Source organism: Sebastes fasciatus, chromosome 17 (genome assembly GCF_043250625.1).
Source record: "Sebastes fasciatus isolate fSebFas1 chromosome 17, fSebFas1.pri, whole genome shotgun sequence".
NCBI classification, from domain to species: Eukaryota; Metazoa; Chordata; class Actinopteri; order Perciformes; family Sebastidae; genus Sebastes; species Sebastes fasciatus.
The window spans coordinates 3,923,437-3,943,322 of NC_133811.1; the positions used below are offsets into that span (position 1 = coordinate 3,923,437).

General features: G+C 39.9%; 3 protein-coding genes across 4 annotated transcripts in view; 1 reads left to right on the forward strand and 2 right to left on the reverse strand.

Annotated features, from left to right (window-relative positions):
- Positions 1-1,332: 1,332 nt before the first annotated feature.
- On the reverse strand, positions 1,333-3,392 carry LOC141754950 (transcription and mRNA export factor ENY2). Its single transcript, XM_074614420.1, has 4 exons — positions 3,145-3,392; positions 2,971-3,041; positions 2,816-2,890; positions 1,333-1,600 (listed from the first exon to the last, which is right to left on the reverse strand). Exons 1-4 carry the CDS (start codon positions 3,210-3,212, stop codon positions 1,524-1,526), a joined length of 291 nt encoding a protein of 96 aa, XP_074470521.1. The 5' UTR covers positions 3,213-3,392; the 3' UTR covers positions 1,333-1,523.
- A 234-nt stretch (positions 3,393-3,626) lies between these two features.
- Positions 3,627-19,886, forward strand: part of nudcd1 (NudC domain containing 1) — a 65,702-nt gene continuing 49,442 nt past the window's right edge. Inside the window, exons 1-4 of one of the 2 annotated variants that reach the window (XR_012590743.1) lie at positions 3,627-3,849; positions 6,322-6,476; positions 9,867-10,052; positions 18,435-18,618. Coding sequence is in view for 1 of the 2 variants with exons in the window: in XM_074614410.1 (XP_074470511.1) it covers positions 3,735-3,849; positions 6,322-6,476; positions 9,867-10,052; positions 18,435-18,618 (640 nt within the window). In the remaining variant the exon portion in view is untranslated. The remainder of the gene's footprint in view (positions 3,850-6,321; positions 6,477-9,866; positions 10,053-18,434; positions 18,619-19,886) is intronic. The other variant, XM_074614410.1, reaches the window with a different exon arrangement.
- The window catches only part of trhrb (thyrotropin-releasing hormone receptor b), an 84,920-nt gene continuing 72,310 nt past the window's right edge, over positions 7,277-19,886 (reverse strand). Inside the window, exon 3 of the transcript XR_012590744.1 lies at positions 7,277-7,429. The gene's annotated coding sequence lies outside the window, so the exon portion shown is untranslated. The remainder of the gene's footprint in view (positions 7,430-19,886) is intronic.

Sequence of the window (19,886 nt, forward strand, 5' to 3'; positions counted from 1 at the left end):
AGTTGGGCAAGTAGTGAGAACCAGTGCCAGTAGTCCATCCTGGAGGATGTGGCTGACTTCTGAAACAAAGGTACTACCTCTACCACTAAGCCCCTACACCTATGGCAACAGCAGCTATTGATATCTACAACAGTAGACCTACAAGCCAATTGAGCCATGCAAACACCACAAAGCAGAAACTCACCGGACAGCCAAAAGTAAAAAAAAAACGTATCGGAGGATGTTAAAGCTGTAAAATTAGATAGCATACCAGAAAACATATAATTCACAATCATTCAAGTTGACCAAGTACATGCATTTCTTTAAGAAAAACATTCTCTGCGAGTAAATTTGACAGCCATCTCAAAAATGTCCGCCATGTTGCAGTTCAAAATGATTAAAACTATCAAAATAAGATCCAGCATGCTAGAAAACACATAATTTGACACCAAGATCACTCAAATTGACCAAGTAGATGAATTTCTATGAGAGAAACCATTAACAGCAGGTCAATTTGGCGGCCATCTTGAAAAATGGCCGCCGTCTTGGATTTTCAAGTGGCCGATCGTTTATATTTGCTAAGTGACCCCTCGGGAATCATCATGCCAAATTTGGTCCTTGTATCACTATTTGCACGATTTGACTGAAAAATGGATGTTAGCCGCTCCACTACAGGGAGCTACTGTATGCACACACAAACACAAGCTCTCACACTGCCCACGCACCAAACTAAAAACAGTCTAAAAGTAGAACTCCCCCCGTCAGTATGTATTCTCTCATGACTGCACGCTCAACTGACAAGTTCTTTCCATGAAGTCTGGAAACATCAGCAGCAGATATGTAGTCCAGCAGGTTCAGATGGCTCAACTTCCTCTGAGTGACACTAAAGAAAACACAATTCCTGAAAATGCAAATTGCATAACTGCAGCAGCATGACATGTGTTTGACCACAGCAACATTTGATTTCCTTCAGGAAACAACTTTTAAGAAAGTAAAAGTATACTCTGGAGGATTTCCTAAAGATAAAAACTAAAAAATCGTTGTCTACATTAGAATCACCAACATTTCATTGCTCATGAAATATAGAAATACATTTAATATATACATGTACTTCCCCAAAACAAATGTCTTTGTCTTCTTACATAACATCCTAAGGAACTAAAAAGCATTTATGAGAGAAAGACAATGACATTTCTGTCATGTTTCTGTCTTTTTTTAAACACATATCACTCATCATGCTGTCTGACGAGAAACAAATGATGAAAATTCTGCATTTTTTTTTTTAACAAGAACTTCAAAGACATGTCGAACAGGAATTCAGCTGCACCAAAGAAAACGGTCAGAACCACCCAGTGACCAAAATAGGCATGATTTTATTTTTTTTTCCAAAACTGCTGCATAACAAACTAAAATCAATATGAAAACGCATGATACAAAATAAAAATAACACTTCAGCATCGCTCACAATGAGAACAAACATCAGTTTGGATTTTAATTGTGGATCTACGGTGAGTAAAAAAATGTCTAGACGGGAGCCGCCTCATTCACAAGGTTGCGTGTTGAGCTAGAAAAGCTCGGATTCTCTGCAGGAGCTCCTTCTTCACGCTGTCCGGTACGAGCGCTGCACAGGAGAGAAAACAAGCGGACGGTGAGACATACTACTGGATTTACTATCAGTAGTTGACACGGTTTGTGACATTGGTTGCAAGACTCATTCCACCGAGTTGCATTACAGAGCGCCACAGGAAGTCATTCCTGCCTGAGGCCATCAAACTTTACATCTTACATATCGTGTTTTTTTTGTTTTTTTTACGGTGACTGCTGTAGTTAGTACATTTTATTTTTGTTACCTCCGCCAAGGAGATTATGTTTTTGTTTTTGTTCGAGGTTCAAGGTTTTTTATTTGTCATTTGTCAATTCCAGCAAAGCAATCATTGGCAATGAACATATTTTGTCTCAGGTTCTTTCAACAATGCTCATAAAATATGTATTTATAAAAAAAGCAAAATGACAATCTAAGGCATAAAATAGTGCAGTTAAAATAAATATAAACATAACTAAATAATAATGTAAATGTCAATTTGTAATTTAGTTGATGACAGTATTTCAGATGGGAAAACTGAATGTAAACAGGATGTAGTACGTATATACATGATGAGAAGTAATATATGTACACAGAGGTCTAAACAGGAATATTAATAATGAGAAGAACTAAAACTATAGGTGTATGTAGTATGTATAGAGAAGAAGAATATGTATATGTATATATACACAGAGGTGGAACAGTTTGTTAAACAGTATGTAAAGTGTATAAAGGTAAATAAAGTTTGTCTGTTTGTCAGCAGGATTACGGAAAAACTAGCGGCCCGATTTCCATGAATCTTGGAGGAAGGGTGGAGCACGGGCCGAGGAAGAACCCATTACATTTTGGAGCGGAACCCAATCACGGGTTCACAAATTAACTTTGGTTAACATTGCGAGAGAAAGGGCATTTAGCCTGGGCAGAGGTCTAGTTTTAAATGTTTAATTTTATTTATAGTCAATGTTCATAATGTACATAATGAATTTCTCTGTGTGGGATGATAAATTATGATCACATCTCCTCTTATTCTCGATGTTTTCTTGAGCATTATTTCATCCACATGTCCCCAAAATGTGGTATATCTTTAGAAACTTTAGGATCTCCACTAGACTTTAAAATAAAGTTCTGTGGGTTAAACCAAAGTTTGACTGTGCGGTGGGAGTTTTGACTGACTGACCCAGATTGTGATGAGTATTATTTCTGTACTTCTTCCAAACCCTGCTGTTGTGTTTGCATATAGAAGAAGATCCGTACCTCTGCCTTTAGGTGTGACTTCTGTGACCAGGTCCTCCACTGTGACATGCTCCAGACCCTTTTCTTTGATCACATCTGCACAACATAATCAATCAGTAATCCAGGTTCATGGAAGCACCGTTACACATATAAACACAAACACAAATATATAATACCTTTGCATTGTGCCTTCAGCTGATCCTTCCATCCACACTCCACCAGCTTTGCCCGGAGCAACTCCTTCAACCTGCGGATTCACATTTAAAGGACATTATTTAACAATCCTAAATAACTGCTGTCTCTAAAACCATTCATGACCTAAACCCAGTGTAGAGAGAAGCTGGACTCACCGCTCCCGTTCGCCCATCTCGATCAGTTTGTGGTTGATAGCAGCTCTCATCTGGGAGTCTTTGCTCATGATCCGTCTCTACTGTCTCCACTCACTCACACACACAGCAGCTCCGTCTGGTTCAACCACTACAGCGGACTGGAGCGACAGAAAGGTTTTATTTTACTAGCAGTCAGGTGGACGGTACCTTTTACTGTCGAGATGGATCAGCTGGGGAGCACACAGTCCCTTCATACAACCGTACCGTCTAGAAACGTTGAAAGGCGCAATGTTCCGCTTTGGCAGCCGTTAATTTGCCACAAATCTATTACGTCATTGCTAAAAACTTGGTTATATAACGCACTTTATCTCCACATGAATGCGTTTTTTATCAGGCGTTGTCAATTTATTAACCATTTATTAAAACGCTTTGGAGAAAGTACGAGAACTCAACCTCCCATGAACCCCTGGGCGGGTTATGTCCGCTTGTAAAATGGCTCCGGGTGCAACCAAACCGGAAGCGCTGTGACTTCTTCAGCATCATCTTGTTTGCTTCACATCAACTCGTGGATTGAATACATCCATGGGACCAGCCTGTCACATTTAAAAGATATGGCGGCGTCCAATTGTTCCCTGCGGGTCAACAGAGAGCTGTTGGACCCCAAGTTTGAAAGTTACAGGTTGTCTCTGGACGCCATACCAACGTACACCGTAGAGCTGGATGCTGGTGAGAGAAACTAACTTACAGGACAGTTAGCAGCTGTGCTAGCCTAGCCTAGCCTAGCCTAGCACTGACACCACACTGACACCTCTGCTTCATCACTTCTGTCACAGCTGTTACGGCTCTAGATTAGTTAACGCCAAGTTTGCTTGCAGCCTGTCAGCAAACATAAGTAACAAGCGTAGTTATCTTAATTTACAGCTTGCTAATAATTGAAAACGTCCTTTTGTTATGCTTAGTTAATAACATTGAAGCTGCTCCAGCTGGAGCCCAGTGGCTCCACGGCTCCACTAGACTTTATGCTAGGGGGTTCAGTAGTTTGACATCATTAATAACATAATATGGTTATTTTTATTCACTGCAGATTGTTGTGATGGCAACAATGTTTACATAACATACAAACATAACTGCATGTTATATATATATATATATATATGTGTGTGTGTGTGTGTGTGTGTGTGTTTATTAACTGCATATATATATATATCTCCATATATATATGGAGATATACAGTATATATATGTTTATTAACTGCATATTGTGGTCTCTCATTTTGAGTGTGTGGCAGTTGTATTTGTCTGTTTGTATCGTTTGTGTTTATAATAAAAGATTAAAAAGATACTGTATACATATATTAACATAAAGAAATGTAAGAACATAGAAATAAAGGAGTATGTAACATGTAAATAAATGATGTACATAATGCTACAGTATAAACACAATATATGTAAAGAAATATAAGTAAGTAATACATTTAAAATTAGAAATGAGAATATAAGAAACATGAACAAATATTTGCATTAGGGCATGCAATATATTATAACCACAGTGCAAATAGGTAAAATACAAAATACAATATACACACAATACAAAAAAACCTAGTTATAATGCATGAACAGGTAAAATTTTCTAAAATAATATCAGTGAAAAATTAAGGAGCAATCCCATTGACCAAGAGCACTGAAAGCAGTGTTGGTGAGGAATGTATATTGTCCACAATGTGGGAAATTCCCTTTAGCGTCACCACACAGCATTACAAACAACACAACACAACACAAGACAAGAACATGCAGTTCTGAAATATAATAAAAAAAAAGAGAGGCTGGTGGCAAGATTTAGTTTTGAAGGAGGCGTTAGGAGGCATTCACTGTTTTAATTGCATTTGGCAGAAATGAGTTGCTTTTACGTGCTATAAGGTTTCACTGAGAGTTAGAAGGTGCCAAAAATAATATAACACAAAAACTGAAATGGTATAGTTAAAAAATCTCAGAAAAGACATGAAAGTAAAGTACAAGTAGACAATGAAAGAATGATAGGGAAGGATGTGCTGGTGTGTCGTTCCATTCATTTGGCCTCAGCTGCAGAAATGCATTTTTAAGAGTCCTAATATAACATACTGTAGTTGCAAACAGGTAAGGGTTTTCAGACATGCTTATCTCATGCTAATTACGCGGCTTTTCTCTGTTACTAATTAGGCATATTAAAGCTAGCGTTTGTAATCTTAAAACAAATAGCAAGAGTGTGCTAGATTTAAAAAGATATCCAACCAAAAATCCCAGCCCAGTGTTGCCAACTCTTTTCCAATGAAAGCAGCTAGCAGCACTACCTCCAAAAGTCCCTAAATCTAGAGAGAAAGTCGGCAACACTGACAGTCCGTCCTGGCAGGTAGCCTGTTTATTACCGTTCTGTGACAGCTAAAGATACCGGATTGTTTTTCTGTTTTTGTCAGAGCATTTAATTTATTGATTGCTGTCAGGATGAGAATTTCAACTAATATAACAAAACATGTTTTTGAAGATTACCAAATCTTCTTTCTTTCAAATCTAGCTTTAAAGGTCTTATTAATAACATTTTTATATCGACAAATATAAAAAAAAAAACATAATACATCCAGTGCTGAATAAAAGTATTATGATTGTGATTTAATCATTTAAAAAATGTTGGCGGGTCCAAAATGAATGTTTTGTTTATATCTGTGGAAGATATCTGACGTTTGGTTCCCACTTCTAACAAGGCTTGCGAGCCAATAGTAAAACGATGTTGGTATCACACGGTATCTCTGGATCGTCAGTAAGTGTCGATAAAAGGGATAAATGTATTATTATAAATGGCTGAGATTGACGATAAGTGCCTGGCAACGACTCGTTGTGAAGTAAATGCACTGGAACAGGGAGGGAGAATGCGACGTAGTGGCTGAATGTTATCAGTGTTATCAATAGCACCTTTAAGTCACATACAGAAATGATTAGAAAATGCCAGTCTCATAATCTGCCACCTATTAGTCATAAAAATAGTGTTGGACTGACACTGAGATTAATAGTATGTTGAAATAGAGGTGTATTGTATCTCTTTAATGTGTAACAGTAGTTATAGTAATCTCACCACTACATTATTGAAATTGAAGAATATAAATAAGATCAAGTTCTGTCTCATTTTTGTGCTTCATTTTAAACGTTTGATTCTCCATCTCTACTGCAGCTGTGGAGGAAGTGAAGCTGAAGGACACTCAGTACACCCTGGAACATGTGCGGGCTTTTGGCATGTACAATTACCTCCACTTAGACCCTTGGTATGAAGACAGCGTTTTGTTTGTCGACTGCAAAGGAAGGGTTCTCAGTCTCACCGTCACCCTGGTAAGCTTTTAAAATCCTCCTGGTTGACCTTGTTCCTGGTAGCTATTCACGTTCGTACCTATCGTTACCTAGTTGCCAACATATCCCCCCCACCGATGACTATGAGGCAAATTCCTGTATATTTATTCTTCAATTGGTTTTGATTCTGATAAGGCTGTCAGAGTTAGGGGCGGCTGTGGCTCAGAGGGTAGAGCAGGTTGCCCACCAATTGGAAGGTCAGTTGTTCGATCCCCGGTTGCTCCAGGTCACATGTCGATATGTCCTTGAGCAAGACACTTAACCCCAAATTGCTCCCGAAGGCATAGCCATCGGTGTGTGACTGAGTATTTAGATTAGATCCTGATGGGCAAAGTTGGCAGCCTCTGCCATCAGTGCATGAATGTGTGTGTGAATGGGTGAATGCTGACATGTAGTGTAAAGCGCTTTGAGTGGTCGGAAGACTAGAAAAGCTATATAAAAGTCCAAGTTAACACGAGAATAACGTGTTAACGCATATTAGTTTTAAAGCCACCAATTTCTTTAATGCAACTTGTGATTTTTAGATTGTAACAGGCTCAGTTTTAAAGCTAGATTGAAGATCATATGAAACTAGATGACATACTAGCTTGTCACAAAGGAGGCTAAATAACACTCCAAACTTCTGTTCAATTTTGGCGAGGAAAAACTGGCAATGCCATTTCCCAAGGGGTCCCTTGACCTCTGACCTCAAGATACTGTATATGAATGAAAATGGGTTCTATGGGTACCCACGAGTCTCCTCTTTTTTGGGGCAAGTCATAGTCAAGTCAGCACACTGACACACTGACAGCTGTTGTTGCCTGTTGGGCTGCAGTTTGCCATGTCATGATTTGAGCATATTTTATACGCTAAATGCAGTACCTGTGAGGGTTTCTGGACAATATCTGTCATTGTTTTGTGTTGTTAATTGATTTCCAATAATAAATATATACATACTTTTGCATAGCAAGCATATTTGCCCACTCCCATATTGATAAAATACTTGACAAATCTCCCTTTAAGGTACATTTTGAACAGATAAAAAATGTTTGATTAATCTGTGATTAATTGTGATTAACTATAGACAATCATGCAATTAATCGCTATTAAATATTTTAATCAATTGACAGCTCTTGATTCTGTCATTGTGAGTGTGGAATTGTTGGTGGGCTTTCATACATCTGACACACCAGCAGGTGGTGACCAAATACTTATGTAATAGCAGCATCAGCCCACGATGCATTTTTGGCAGGTGATGTCAAGAGAAATCATCTTTGCAAAAATTCCACAATATTAACATTTAACAAGCTGCAATATTAATGTGGCTCATTATAATTTCTCTAACTTGCTGTTCTATTGTTTATGATGCTCAATTAGAGACAATTAAAGAGGGGGTGAGAGTCCCAGTGTTCATGGGAATAACAAGTTATTATTCCACCTTTAGTCCATCGTATGAATCAGCACGGAAGAGAAAGTTTTGGACGTTGTCTGTCGTTAATCACAGGAGCAATTACATAATTGACTCAAGGTACTGATCCAGGTTTGTTACCCAAAACCATGCTGAGACAAGGACCAAAATCAGCCCAAAGACCTTTTCAGCACAGACTTCTTTTATGTCTAAGACATCATTGACCATGATTAGAGATAATTGGTGCCATATCAGTGTTTTTTTTTATGTCAGAACTGGCCTTAATGATGATCATCAGGCTATAATCCTGCAAGACAGTATTTCTGGCTTTCAGTGGCATCATTAAATCACTCTTTATGAAAATGTGTTGCTCAAATTCTAATTACAATCATCACATGATAATTATCGTCCCCGACGAGGCCTCTCTTTGCGTACATTTGCAGGGAAGTGTCGCTCGGCACGTTGTACATAGGCGGTTCACTCTCCGTTCGGGGCATTAACAGCGCGGATTGCTGGAGAAAATTTTCTCAAAGGTGCATCATACATTAGGTAGCGATATAATACGCAGTGTCACGCACCATGGCAACAACAGGGCAGCTGCTGCACAGTCCTTTTGAAACCCTGTTACTTCACGCGATGAGTAATTGATGCTCATGTGGTGGCATATCTGTCTATTACTAATAAGGCACCGGAGAGTCATGAATCACACGTGAAGCCAAGTCACATGGGTGGCCACATGACGGCCGGTAACTCGGTCTCTCCTTGATGAGTGCATGTTGTTTTCATGTTATTCATCTCTAACGTTGATTCTATCTTCCTGTGGCCTTTTACCAAGAAGAATATTATGGTAATCACGTGTTGCTGTGTGTTTGTTATATCGGATGTTAATTGCAGAATTTTCTTATGGGATTAGAGTTCCCCATTCACAATGAAAGCAGCGACCTTTCTGTTCTTCTCTAGTTCAAAGCCTTCTCTTATTAAGTGTGTCCATTTCAGTCTGAGTGTGAGTCATGACTGGACTGCTTAAAGAATGCAATCTGTTAGTTTGGTAGCAGTGACAACAGACCCATCACCCATTTTATATAATCTCTTCCTCATTTTAGAGACAAAATACATTTAGTTTCCAATACTTTTCTCCACCACTAGTGCTGAAACACTTTGTCGATTAAAGGGATAGTTTGGGTGTTTTGAAGTGGGGGACGTCTTCAAATTGATTGTTTTGTCTGACCAACAGTCGAAAATCCAAAGATATCAATTTACTGTCATATATATGACAAAGAAAAGCAGCATATCTTCACATTTGAGAAGCTGGAATCAGAAAAAAAAGAATTTTGGTTGAAAAGTGACTCAGTTAATTTTGTGTCTATCAATTAAGAGATTAAAGGGATAGTTTGGGTGTGTTGAAGTGTGGTTATATGAGGTATTTATCCATAGTCAGTGTATTACCTACAGTAGATGACGGACGGCACACCTCCAGTTTGGAGAAACAGACAGGAGTACCAGCAAGGGAGCAACGCAATGTACTGCTGTGGACGGGGGCAGCTGCAAAACGGACTCTTCGTTGATGGACACAAAATGAGATGTTAACTATTTTAACAACTGAGTCACTTCAACCAAAACGTTTTTTTTCTGATTCCAGCTTCTCAAACGTGAATATTTGCTGCTTTTCTTTGTCATATTTGACAGTAAATTTATTTTTTGGGGTTTTTCACTGTTGGTCAGACAAAACAAGCAATTTGAAGACGTCACCCTGGGCTTTGATAATCATAATGTGCATTTTTTTCCACTATTTAATGACATTTCATAATCCAAAGGAATAATCTTATTTGATTAATCAAGAACATAAGTGTTAGTTTACCCTAATGTACGTACTCCCTGTCCATATGAATGAATCAAACAAAGATCAAATGGATGTAGTGATAGTTATATCTATCTGTTTTGTGGATGCAGTACTGACTGATAGGTCTGTTGTGTTGTGAATCCAGGACACGGCCCTGGGGAAGCCGAGAGAGGTCTACCGTATAACCGCGGACTCCAGCCAGTGTGAGGATCGTCTTTGCGCGTCCCTCAGCCTCACCTCAGCAACCTGGGCGGCTCTCTCTGACGGCGCCGGCCGACTGTACCTTTTCCGCACCGGCAAGAGGGGAGACAGCTCCCATTCGAAGTGGGAAGTAAGTATAACAGCTGAGTTTACTGCTTTAAGTAATACACAAACACATTTTAGACATCTTTGATAGGATGTTAAGTGAGTCAGTTGAATGTAAAGGGGCAGTAACTAATCCATGACCTTTTATTGACCTCTACTGGTGACTATATGGAAGTGCAACAACAAGGATTGAACATGCACCTTTGTACAACAGTCCCTCGTATCTCCATGAATTAGTGAGGGTTAGTTTAAAATGAGTCTAAATTTGACACGACATTAAAATGTTCACAAAAGAAGCGAGTAGCTATAAGCAGACATCCTGCATAATGTACTACGGTAATCACAATGCTGCTTTGTCAATGGGTTTTTTGGCTTGACACCACTATTTATTAGTATTTGTACTTCTTGTAATGTCACTTGATCATTTACAACTGTTGAAAACGAGACCAGGATCGGGGGATATCGGTGATACTTTGAATGTCTGGAAGTGAGAGTCCAAAACCAGATATCTCAGCAACTGGTGATATAATGTTTGAGTTAGGGCTGCACAATATATTGTTTTATTATTGTCATCACAATATCATCTCGTGCCATAAACACATTCTAAAAGCTGTAGCAATCAGGGATATTTTTTAGTTAGTTGAAAGAGAGTATCAGTAGAAAACTTCACTGTAAAATGTAAATATCATTCCTTTTTTATTGGTGCCTTTTGTGTTCAGTTAAAGGAATGTTGGAAATAATTTCCTTTAATTTTTTTTAATTCAACATGCAATTTGTTGTACTTTAGCAATATACTGAAAGCAACAGAAAGGTAGAACTGAAGACACTTTAATATCCGTTTATTTATCACAAGTAATATTGTGATATTCAACAACGTTATCGCATATTTTCCTCATATCGTTCAGGCCTAGTTTGAGTCACCAAAATTACAACTCCAAAGTCCTACAGGAGCAGTTTTACTAATTATTATAAAAAGGTAATTAATTATGACAGTGACGAATACGCTTTTCTATGCCAGCAGACACTTTTGCAAGTGACGAGTCGATATTTCGTTTCTAAAGATCTTAGGTAGCTGTTAGGGCCGTCCTCCACCAAAGAAATTCTTAGTCGATTAACACTCAATATTGTCGACTAATCGATTAGTTGATTTAACGGACAGATCTTTCTCCACAAAGAATCACACAAAAGCACCACTTTAAATCTTGTGTTAACCAGAGATGTGCTCATACATTTCTTGGAAAGAAGTCATTCAGCATAAAAAAAAGCATAAAAAACGACTAATTGACTAAAGAAATCGTAGTCGTCTAAGACCAAAACAACTGTTTAGTCAACTAATCGACTAAGAGGGGGCAGCCCTAGTGGCTGGTAAAAAAGTTGAAGGATAAGGCCGGTGATATTTTAAATGTTTATGCCTCCGAGTCAGCGGTAGCCGTGGCCGAAGGCATTAAGTTTTCGGGTTGTCTGTCCGTCCGTGCCAGTCTTAAGAACGTGTTATCTCAGGAACACCTGGAGGGAATTTCTTCAAATTTGGCACAAAAGTCCACGTGGACTCAAGGATGAACTGATTTGATTTTGGTGGCCAAAGGACACTGTGACCTCACAAAACACGTTTTCGGCCATAACTCAAGAATTCATACGGTAATTATGACAATTTCACACAAATGTCTAACAGGACAAAATGATGAGGTGATGACATTTTGGACAGACATGGATGTAAACTGTAACTTGATTGGTTGGCCGAGGAATACAACTGCGTGGCTTCTAAATGTCAATAAACCCCACGGGGGGCTGGCCTGGTAGAGCATGCACGCACCATGTATCAAGACTGAGCCCTTCTCGCGATTCTTATTTTCAGGTGATTATACATTAAAGAAAACATACTTATTAATATTATATTCCATTTCTGCCAATAGATCCCCCTAATTGCTACACACTGGTGCTTTAAAACAATAAAAATAAACCCCATGAAAAGACCAAAACCAACAGTGAATTGATCTTATTAACTGCCTGTGTATCCTTATTCCTCCGCTCTGTGCCATAGGGCTCCATTGTTGTCTAAAAACTATTAAAAACACATCACTGAGCCTCACTGTTGCACTGGGTGACATGTTCAGTCATTATGATGAACACAGGCACTGTTGTATTATATGAATCCATCCTACGTACTGAAATGTGTATTAATCCATGGCTGAAAGCAGTCCCCAACGAATGCACTATTTACTCCTGATAAGTAGCGTTCGGTAAATAAATAGTAGTTGAAGTACTGTATGCAAAATTTAAAGGACTGTATGTACAATGTATAGAAATATCTAGGGATGATTTATCCGATACTGTGCTCATGTACTCTTACTCATACTTGCAAAACGGCTCCGATACAACGGCACGATACCACTTTACGGTGGTGCACTCGACCCCGCTGGGCCGGGATTGCCGCGCACCGGCCCCCACTTTCATTGCACCACGGGGTTTTGCTTGCACCCTCTGACTCGCGCGTGCGTTAGACTCGTTGGTCCGTGTTTCAAGACGGGTCGGATGGGTTGCCGACATCGCCGAAGACCCCTGGAGCCTTTTACGTGGACTGAGCCCCGATCTGGCGGCACAACGCGGCAATGAGGACAGTCCGCCCCGGTTGGCAGTCGCACCGGGAGCAGGGGGACCCGTTCCTCCCCGGCAAGGAGAGAGGGCGCAGCAAGCCTTTTGTCCACGGTGCCGCGAGGTCCGAGCGGGGAGCGCTGTAAAGCTGCGGCCGTGAGCCACCTTCGCCCCGAGCCTTTCCAAGCCGACCTAGAGCCGGTCGCAACGCACCGCCTCGTATGCGGGACTCCCCAGCCTGCTGTGTGTCGCTCACACCCTCCAGCTGGCTGTTAACGAGGGTCTTTTGGCACAGAGAAGTACTCGTATCGGTACTCGGTATTGGCGAGTACCCAAATGTAAGTACTTGTACTCGGTCTGAAAAAAAGCATCGGTGCATTCTGAAATGTCCTGTTATTCAGCATACAAACTTGCCAAAAGAAGCATTTTTCGAGCTGTTATGCAAATTGAAGCTTTAGAAGCCGTCTCTGTGTTTATAAAGCTTAGCCTTGGCTTGCGGTAGTGAGGGATCAAGTCTTTGATAAGACGAGTCTTTGTGCACTGTGTCCTGTTAACAGGCTGCAATTGGGATTGGCCACAAATTAGAGTTCACTCTTAGAACAAGCACACTTGATGCAATCCTGAAAGCAAAGTTCAAGAGTGGCACTTGTAATGAAGATTCAAGCCCTTGAGTCAGTAGCTTCCAATGTTCTAATTTTAAGTTTCAACACTCAGGGAGCGCTGCCAACGTCCATATTAAATCTTCCACTGTGGTTTGTGTGTGTTGTGAAGATACCATTAATAAACGGACTCATAAACCAGATCTTTTTATGCAGTCACTGTGAAGATGGGCCTTTCAGCGTCACATCACCTTCTTCAACCAGACAACCGCAGACACTGATTGAGAAATACTAGTTTGAATTAGCATTTTATTGATAAAATAAAGACAAATATCTCCGTATAGACCAGGGGTGCACACACTTTTTCAGCATGCGAGCTACTTATAAAATGACCAAGTCAAAATGATCTACCTACTATAAAAATGCAAAACATATATTTATTTATAAATATATTGAGTATTCTTTATATGTACAATATATGTTGGTGTACCTTGCATAACTGCATGAACCCATATTGTACAATATAACTCTGTAAATTTTTTGTCATTACCTTACTCTGATGACTTGCACTGAATGGAATCAGCCAGGGATGCATAGTCCGGACAGTAGCTGCTGATAGCCAGCCTCAAGCACACTTCCAAATGATCATCAGTCAAGGTGGAACGGTATTTGGACTTAATAATCTTCATGTGGGAAAAGGCTGACTCGCATAAATAAGTGGAGCCGAATAATGCAGTCAAGGAGGTAGCACATTTCCTCATGTTGAGGTACTTTTCCTCTGTGAGTAAGTTCCAGAACTGTCCATGAGCCCTGGACTGAATGTCAGCTTGTAGTGTCAAAATATCATCCTCTACTCCAGATGAGTTCAGGTGAAACAGTGTTGCAATTTGTTGGCTGACGTCTATTTTAAATTTTTTTTTTTTTTTTTTTTTTTTTTTTTTTTTTAAAATGCCATGCGATCTACCCACACTACCTTCGCGATCGACCGGTAGATCGCGATCGACGTATTGGGCACCCCTAGTATAGACCATTTAAAGCCAATTGATGCTAACAGTTAATGCTGGGTTTTCATTAAAGCATCTTATACAGCGTAAAAGGATGATGCAAGGATAAATTTGTTATTAAATTAAAGACTATTCTAAAGTTTTATATTCAGATGCACAAACACCTCTAAACTCCTCACAAGTTTTAAATTGTACATTTGGGTATGGGTTAGTTATAACGAGCGCTCCTTATTGCTAAATAAATACTGTAGTCTTCTCGTCGTCAGCAGATAATATAAAGTGATCGGTGATCTTCAGCATGTGCATCATATAAATACTGAATAGTTACAAAGTTTGATTTCAAATTGTTGGGGATAATATGTTTTTATATGCGTAGTTGGCTGATATATTTAGTTTTTAAAGAAACCAGCCTCTAACCAAAATGTTCCAACTTTGACTTGTAGTAAAAGAAGTAGTGTTAGGGGGTTGGCAAAATGTAAAGGTAAATCTCTTTCCACATTTTGTCAACATCTTTGCTCCTAAGCAGTAACTTCTGTTGCGTTTCTGTATCTTGGATATTCTCTTAGTTAGAAACTTTAATATTCACAATGTGGAAGGTTGTCTTTGTAGTTGAAAAAGTCAATGAAAATAGTCAGAGATGTGAATTTGTTAGAGATAGGGGCCCTCCTTAAAGGTCCCATATTGTAAAAAGTGAGATTTTCAAGTCTTTTCTATTATATAGCAGGTTTAAGTGCTTTATAAATACTGTTAAACTATCAAAACGCTCAATATACGAAGAAATACACACAGCCCGTATTCAGAAATTGTGCGTTTGAAACAAGCCGTTATGATTTCTGTCCATTTGTGATGTCACAAATATACAATATTTACACTATTACACGGTTTTAAACGTTAACATTCTAAATGTGTCGCAGTTTGTTTCCTGTTGCAGAGGATGCAATTAACATCAGCTGACAGGAAGTAAACATGGACCCAAACTGTTGCTTTGCAACGCAATTCTGTTGAAATGCGCTAAAACGGAGCGTTTCAGACGGGGTAAATACAGAGGAAAATAAAGTGTTTTTTGAACATTACAGCATGTAAACATGTTCTAGTAGAAACACAAAATACAAGTAAGAACCTTAAATTGAGCATGATATGGGACCTTTAAAGGAACAGTGTGTAACATTTCGGGGGATCTATTAGCAGAAATGGAATATAATATTCATAATTATGTTTTCAGTAGTGTATAACCACCTGAAACTAAGAATCATTGTGTTTTTGTTTATAAGGAGCCCTTCATATTTACATAGGGAGTAGGACCTCTTCATGGAGTCCGCCATGTTACTCCGCCATATTTCTACAGTAGCCCAGAATGGACAAACCAAACACTGGCTCTAGAGAGAGACTTTTTTGTGTTTTCACCTGAAGGCCACCATAGTTCTCCGACACGCTGCGGTAACATGAGACGCAGAGTGCTATACCGTGGTACCGCCAGCCGCCGTCCGACTTCCGTTGCTCATAAAGTTGTGTTATTATGGTATGGATTGCCTCTTAGCGAGGCGAATACCGTGACCGTGGTACCATGCACTGCGGTAGCGCTGCCGCCATTTTGGACTAAAAACACTGATGAGTCTGTGGCCATGGATGTATAAAAGAGACGTCTGTAAATAAGAGTATCATTGTTTTTTAAGTAAATCAACTTCCAGTACGAACACTTAAATAGTCCTCATTTAAATCATTGTGTCCTGAAAGTTGTAAAATTCACTGATAGCGGGGCAGTTAAGCTGAAATATTCATAACAATTGTGCATTTTGCATTAAAAGCAACACATTTGGCACAGACATAGGTTTCTATGTTACAAAAAGATATAGATATCTGGGCACTGTAAATTTGGCCCCTGAGGGCGGTGGCAGCCATTTTTCTAAATAGCTGCCAAATAGGCGCTAAATATTCCAAAGTGTTGCAGAAAACTGATCTTATGACTCTAGTAGTACTAGTAGTGCTAGTAGTATGACATAAACAGAATTTAATGGAGTTGTAGGTTATTTACTAACACACAGGGCAAAAGCACAGGATGTACCTCTTATACATCCATGGTCTGTGGACTACTGGACATGAGTTTTGGAGATCCTTGACATGAAAAAGATTGAGATTGCTCTCAAAATCTATGTGCTGGATTCCATTTATGTCCATCACTCACTTTATGCTCCTCTGGGAAGCAGCTGGGCAAAAAAGTTTAAGAAATAAATAAGTAAGTAAGTAAATAGTTATAATAGTATGAATATTTATAATATTTTCATTGTTCGATACAGGCCATTTTGGTAGAGACATTAAATATGACAATAGAATAGAAATCATTTTGTTTTACTTGTGTATGCTTCTTTGTAGGCGGACGTTCTACTGGCGTCCGGTAGTCGCTTTCAGTCCAAAATGTCAGAGGCGTAGCTCTGCTGCTGGGTGCTGACGTTGCAATGGAACGAACAATTGACTTTCACTTCTTATTAATATACGTTCTTTGCTTTAAAGGAGGCCATGCATTCAGTATTTGGCAGGAACGACTTGCTGGGCACATTTTGTTGGCCCTTACTTTACTCTGTAGCGCCTCCTTGAGGGTCAAAGCTTAAAGTAGGGGCCAAAGTGTGGGAAGCATCATTTACATTCTGAAGCGCTTGTTTCTTTGTATTTGAATGATATTTCTTGCTCACCTGCATCTGGCCCTTGCCTTTTAAATTTGCTAGCTGTATTTACTATTCTCTGTAGGTAGTGCTCTATCTCTGAGAGGTTAGCCATGGCACAACTCATCTCTTGATCAAAGTAGCTGGACAAATTCGTCAGTGACATCCTAAACAATCACCACACTCATTAAATGTTTTTCATTCGCTGTGTGAAATAGTGACTCAGCCCTTTTTCCTGAAGATAAATGTTTTATTTCACAAAAGTCTATTAAGTTTGTATGATGTTAATTAGGGATGCACCGATACCAATACCAGTATCGGGTATCGGGTCCGATACTGTGCTCATGTACTCGTACTTGCAAAACGGCTTTGATACAACGGCACCGATACCACTTCACAGCAGCGCGACGTTAACCTCTCTTCACCATCTTTTGGGTCCTCACGCTCCACCTCCTCGACGGTACGGGCGAGACAGGCCTGTGGTGCGCCCGACCCCGCTTGGCCGGAATCCCACCTCAGCCAGCGTGCGCCAGCCCTCACTTTCATTGCACCACAGGGTTTTGCTTACACCCTCCGACTCGCGCGTGCGTTAGACTCCAAGACACTTCAAGACGGGTTAGGTGGGTTGCCGACAACGCCACTGACCCCTGGCGCCTTTAACGTGGGCCGCAGTTTGGGCGCACTGAGGACAGTCCGCCCCGGTCGACAGTCGCACCATGAGCAGGGGCCCCGTCACGGTGCGGCGAGGTCGCTGTAAAGCTGCAGCCGTGAGCCACCTTTGCCCCGAACCCTTCCAAGCCGACCTAGAGCCAGTCGCGGCGCACCGCCTCGTATGCATGACTCCCCAGCCTGCCGTGTGTCGCTCACACCCTCCAGCTGGCTGTTAACGAGGGTCTTTTGGCACAGAGAAGTATTCGTATCGGTACTCGTATCGGCGAGTACCCAAATGTAAGTACTTGTACTCGTACTCGGTCTGAAAGAAGTGGTATCGGTGCATCCCTAATGTTAATGGAAGTGGTCTTTATTTTAGGCGAGATGGCCCACCACCCTGACATGGTTATCAGCTATCGTTGCTCATGCTTAATAGCCTGTTGTTTTTCAATTAATGCCAAATGAAGCAAGGTTGCTGCCTCTCCATAACAATGTAAACATCAGCAGTAGGGCTGCAACTAATGATTATCTTCATTATTTGTTCATCTGTCCAATTATGAATCGATTAATTGTGTAGACGTAAAAATGTCAGAAAATCCAAATTACAATTTTTTTCAAATTCTTTGTTCTGTTGTGTCCAAAACAAGATATTCAATTTACAATGATATAAAACAGAGAAAAGCAGCAAATCTTCACATTTGATAAATTCAGACTAATGATGTTTGCTTGATAATTTACTTAAATGAGATTTAATTTTTTATATTACTCTGTCGCAGATTACCGCATCTGGCATTTACTTGTATGAAATTGTATTATATTAACATTAATGCCAGCTTACAGATTTTTGCCCACCGTCAACTGCATCCTGTTAAAATGATTGTATTTGTTGATTGTGTACTCGTAGCCACTGTTCAGTGAAGACATGGGGGAGCCGTTCACCATCCGCCACAGCATCTCACACATCCAGGACGGAGTCCACACCATGGAGGTCCTGCTGCTCCGCATCCAGAAAGACACGCAGGAAACCAAAGGAAGTGGATACTCTGTGTCTCTTGAGTGGGTCACAGTCACCAACACTGCAGGACATGGTGGGTGGTGCGCTGGTCTATCATAATCATAATTTTAGTAATTGAGCATGAAGTAAAATAAGACAGGCGTGTAATACATAATAACGTCTGAATTAGGATCTAAATTTCAAGCCTGTTATTTCATTTTCATGTTCATTTTTAGGATATTCATACCCAGCAGACGACAGAAATCCTTGTTAATTAAACCATACTAGGAAGTTAGTCATGCTCTGCCGTTAATGCGGTTTAATTATTATGTCCCAGATGAGATTAGTGTACTCTAAAGCAAACATTGGCCAGAAGGATTTTCATTACAGTTCTTGGTGCTTGCTGAGAAAGAAAGAAACCCTGACTAATGATTCAAAGATTGGAAAGACGGGAAAAAAAAATCCACAGTAGCAGCCTTTAGAGAGCCCCTTCCTCATTAAGTTGGATTTAAAGATGCAGCCCTTTGATATCCGCTAGCTGTAGAATCATCTTTTGTTGTTTGTTGAGTGCTTCAATGTTTGACTAAACCTATATGTTGTTAATGGTAATGCCTGGTCTTCACTTGTCATCTAGCTTTACAATTTTCTCTGAATATATCTGTAGCAGGGAATGTGAGTCACCGAAATCAATTTAATCATTTAATATGTTTTAAAGGTCCCATATTGTAAAAAGTAAGATGTCTTTTATATTATAAAGCAGGTTTAAGTGCTTTATAAATACTGTTAAATTATCAAAGCACTCAATATACAGAGAAATACACACAGCCCGTATTAAGAAATTGTGCGTTTGAAACAAGCCGTTAGGATTTCTGTCCATTTGTGATGTCACAAATATACAATATTTAGACCATTACACGGTTTTAAACGTAAACATTCTAAATGTGTCCCCGTTTATTTCCTGTTACAGTGTATGTGAATAACATCAGCTGACAGGAAGTAAACATGGACCCAAACTGTTGCTTAGCAACGCAATTCCGTTGCAATTCCGTTGAAATGCACTAAAATGAGCATGATATGGGACCTTTAATGCAAGGTATCACCAGTATTTAAGGGATACTTCGGGTGTTTTAAAGTGGGGTTGTATGAGGTACTTATCCGTAGTCAGTGTATTACCTAGAGTAGGTGACGGACGTCACGCCCCCAGTTTGGAGAAGCAGACAGGAGTACCAGCACGGGAGCAAAGCAATACAGTGCTTTGGACGGGGGCAGCAGCAAAACACATTTTAGACACCTAAAGAAAGGCAATGTCAGTTTAAGTTTATGCTGGGCTTGCCGCGGTAGTCGGTGTTACCGGTGTTAAGC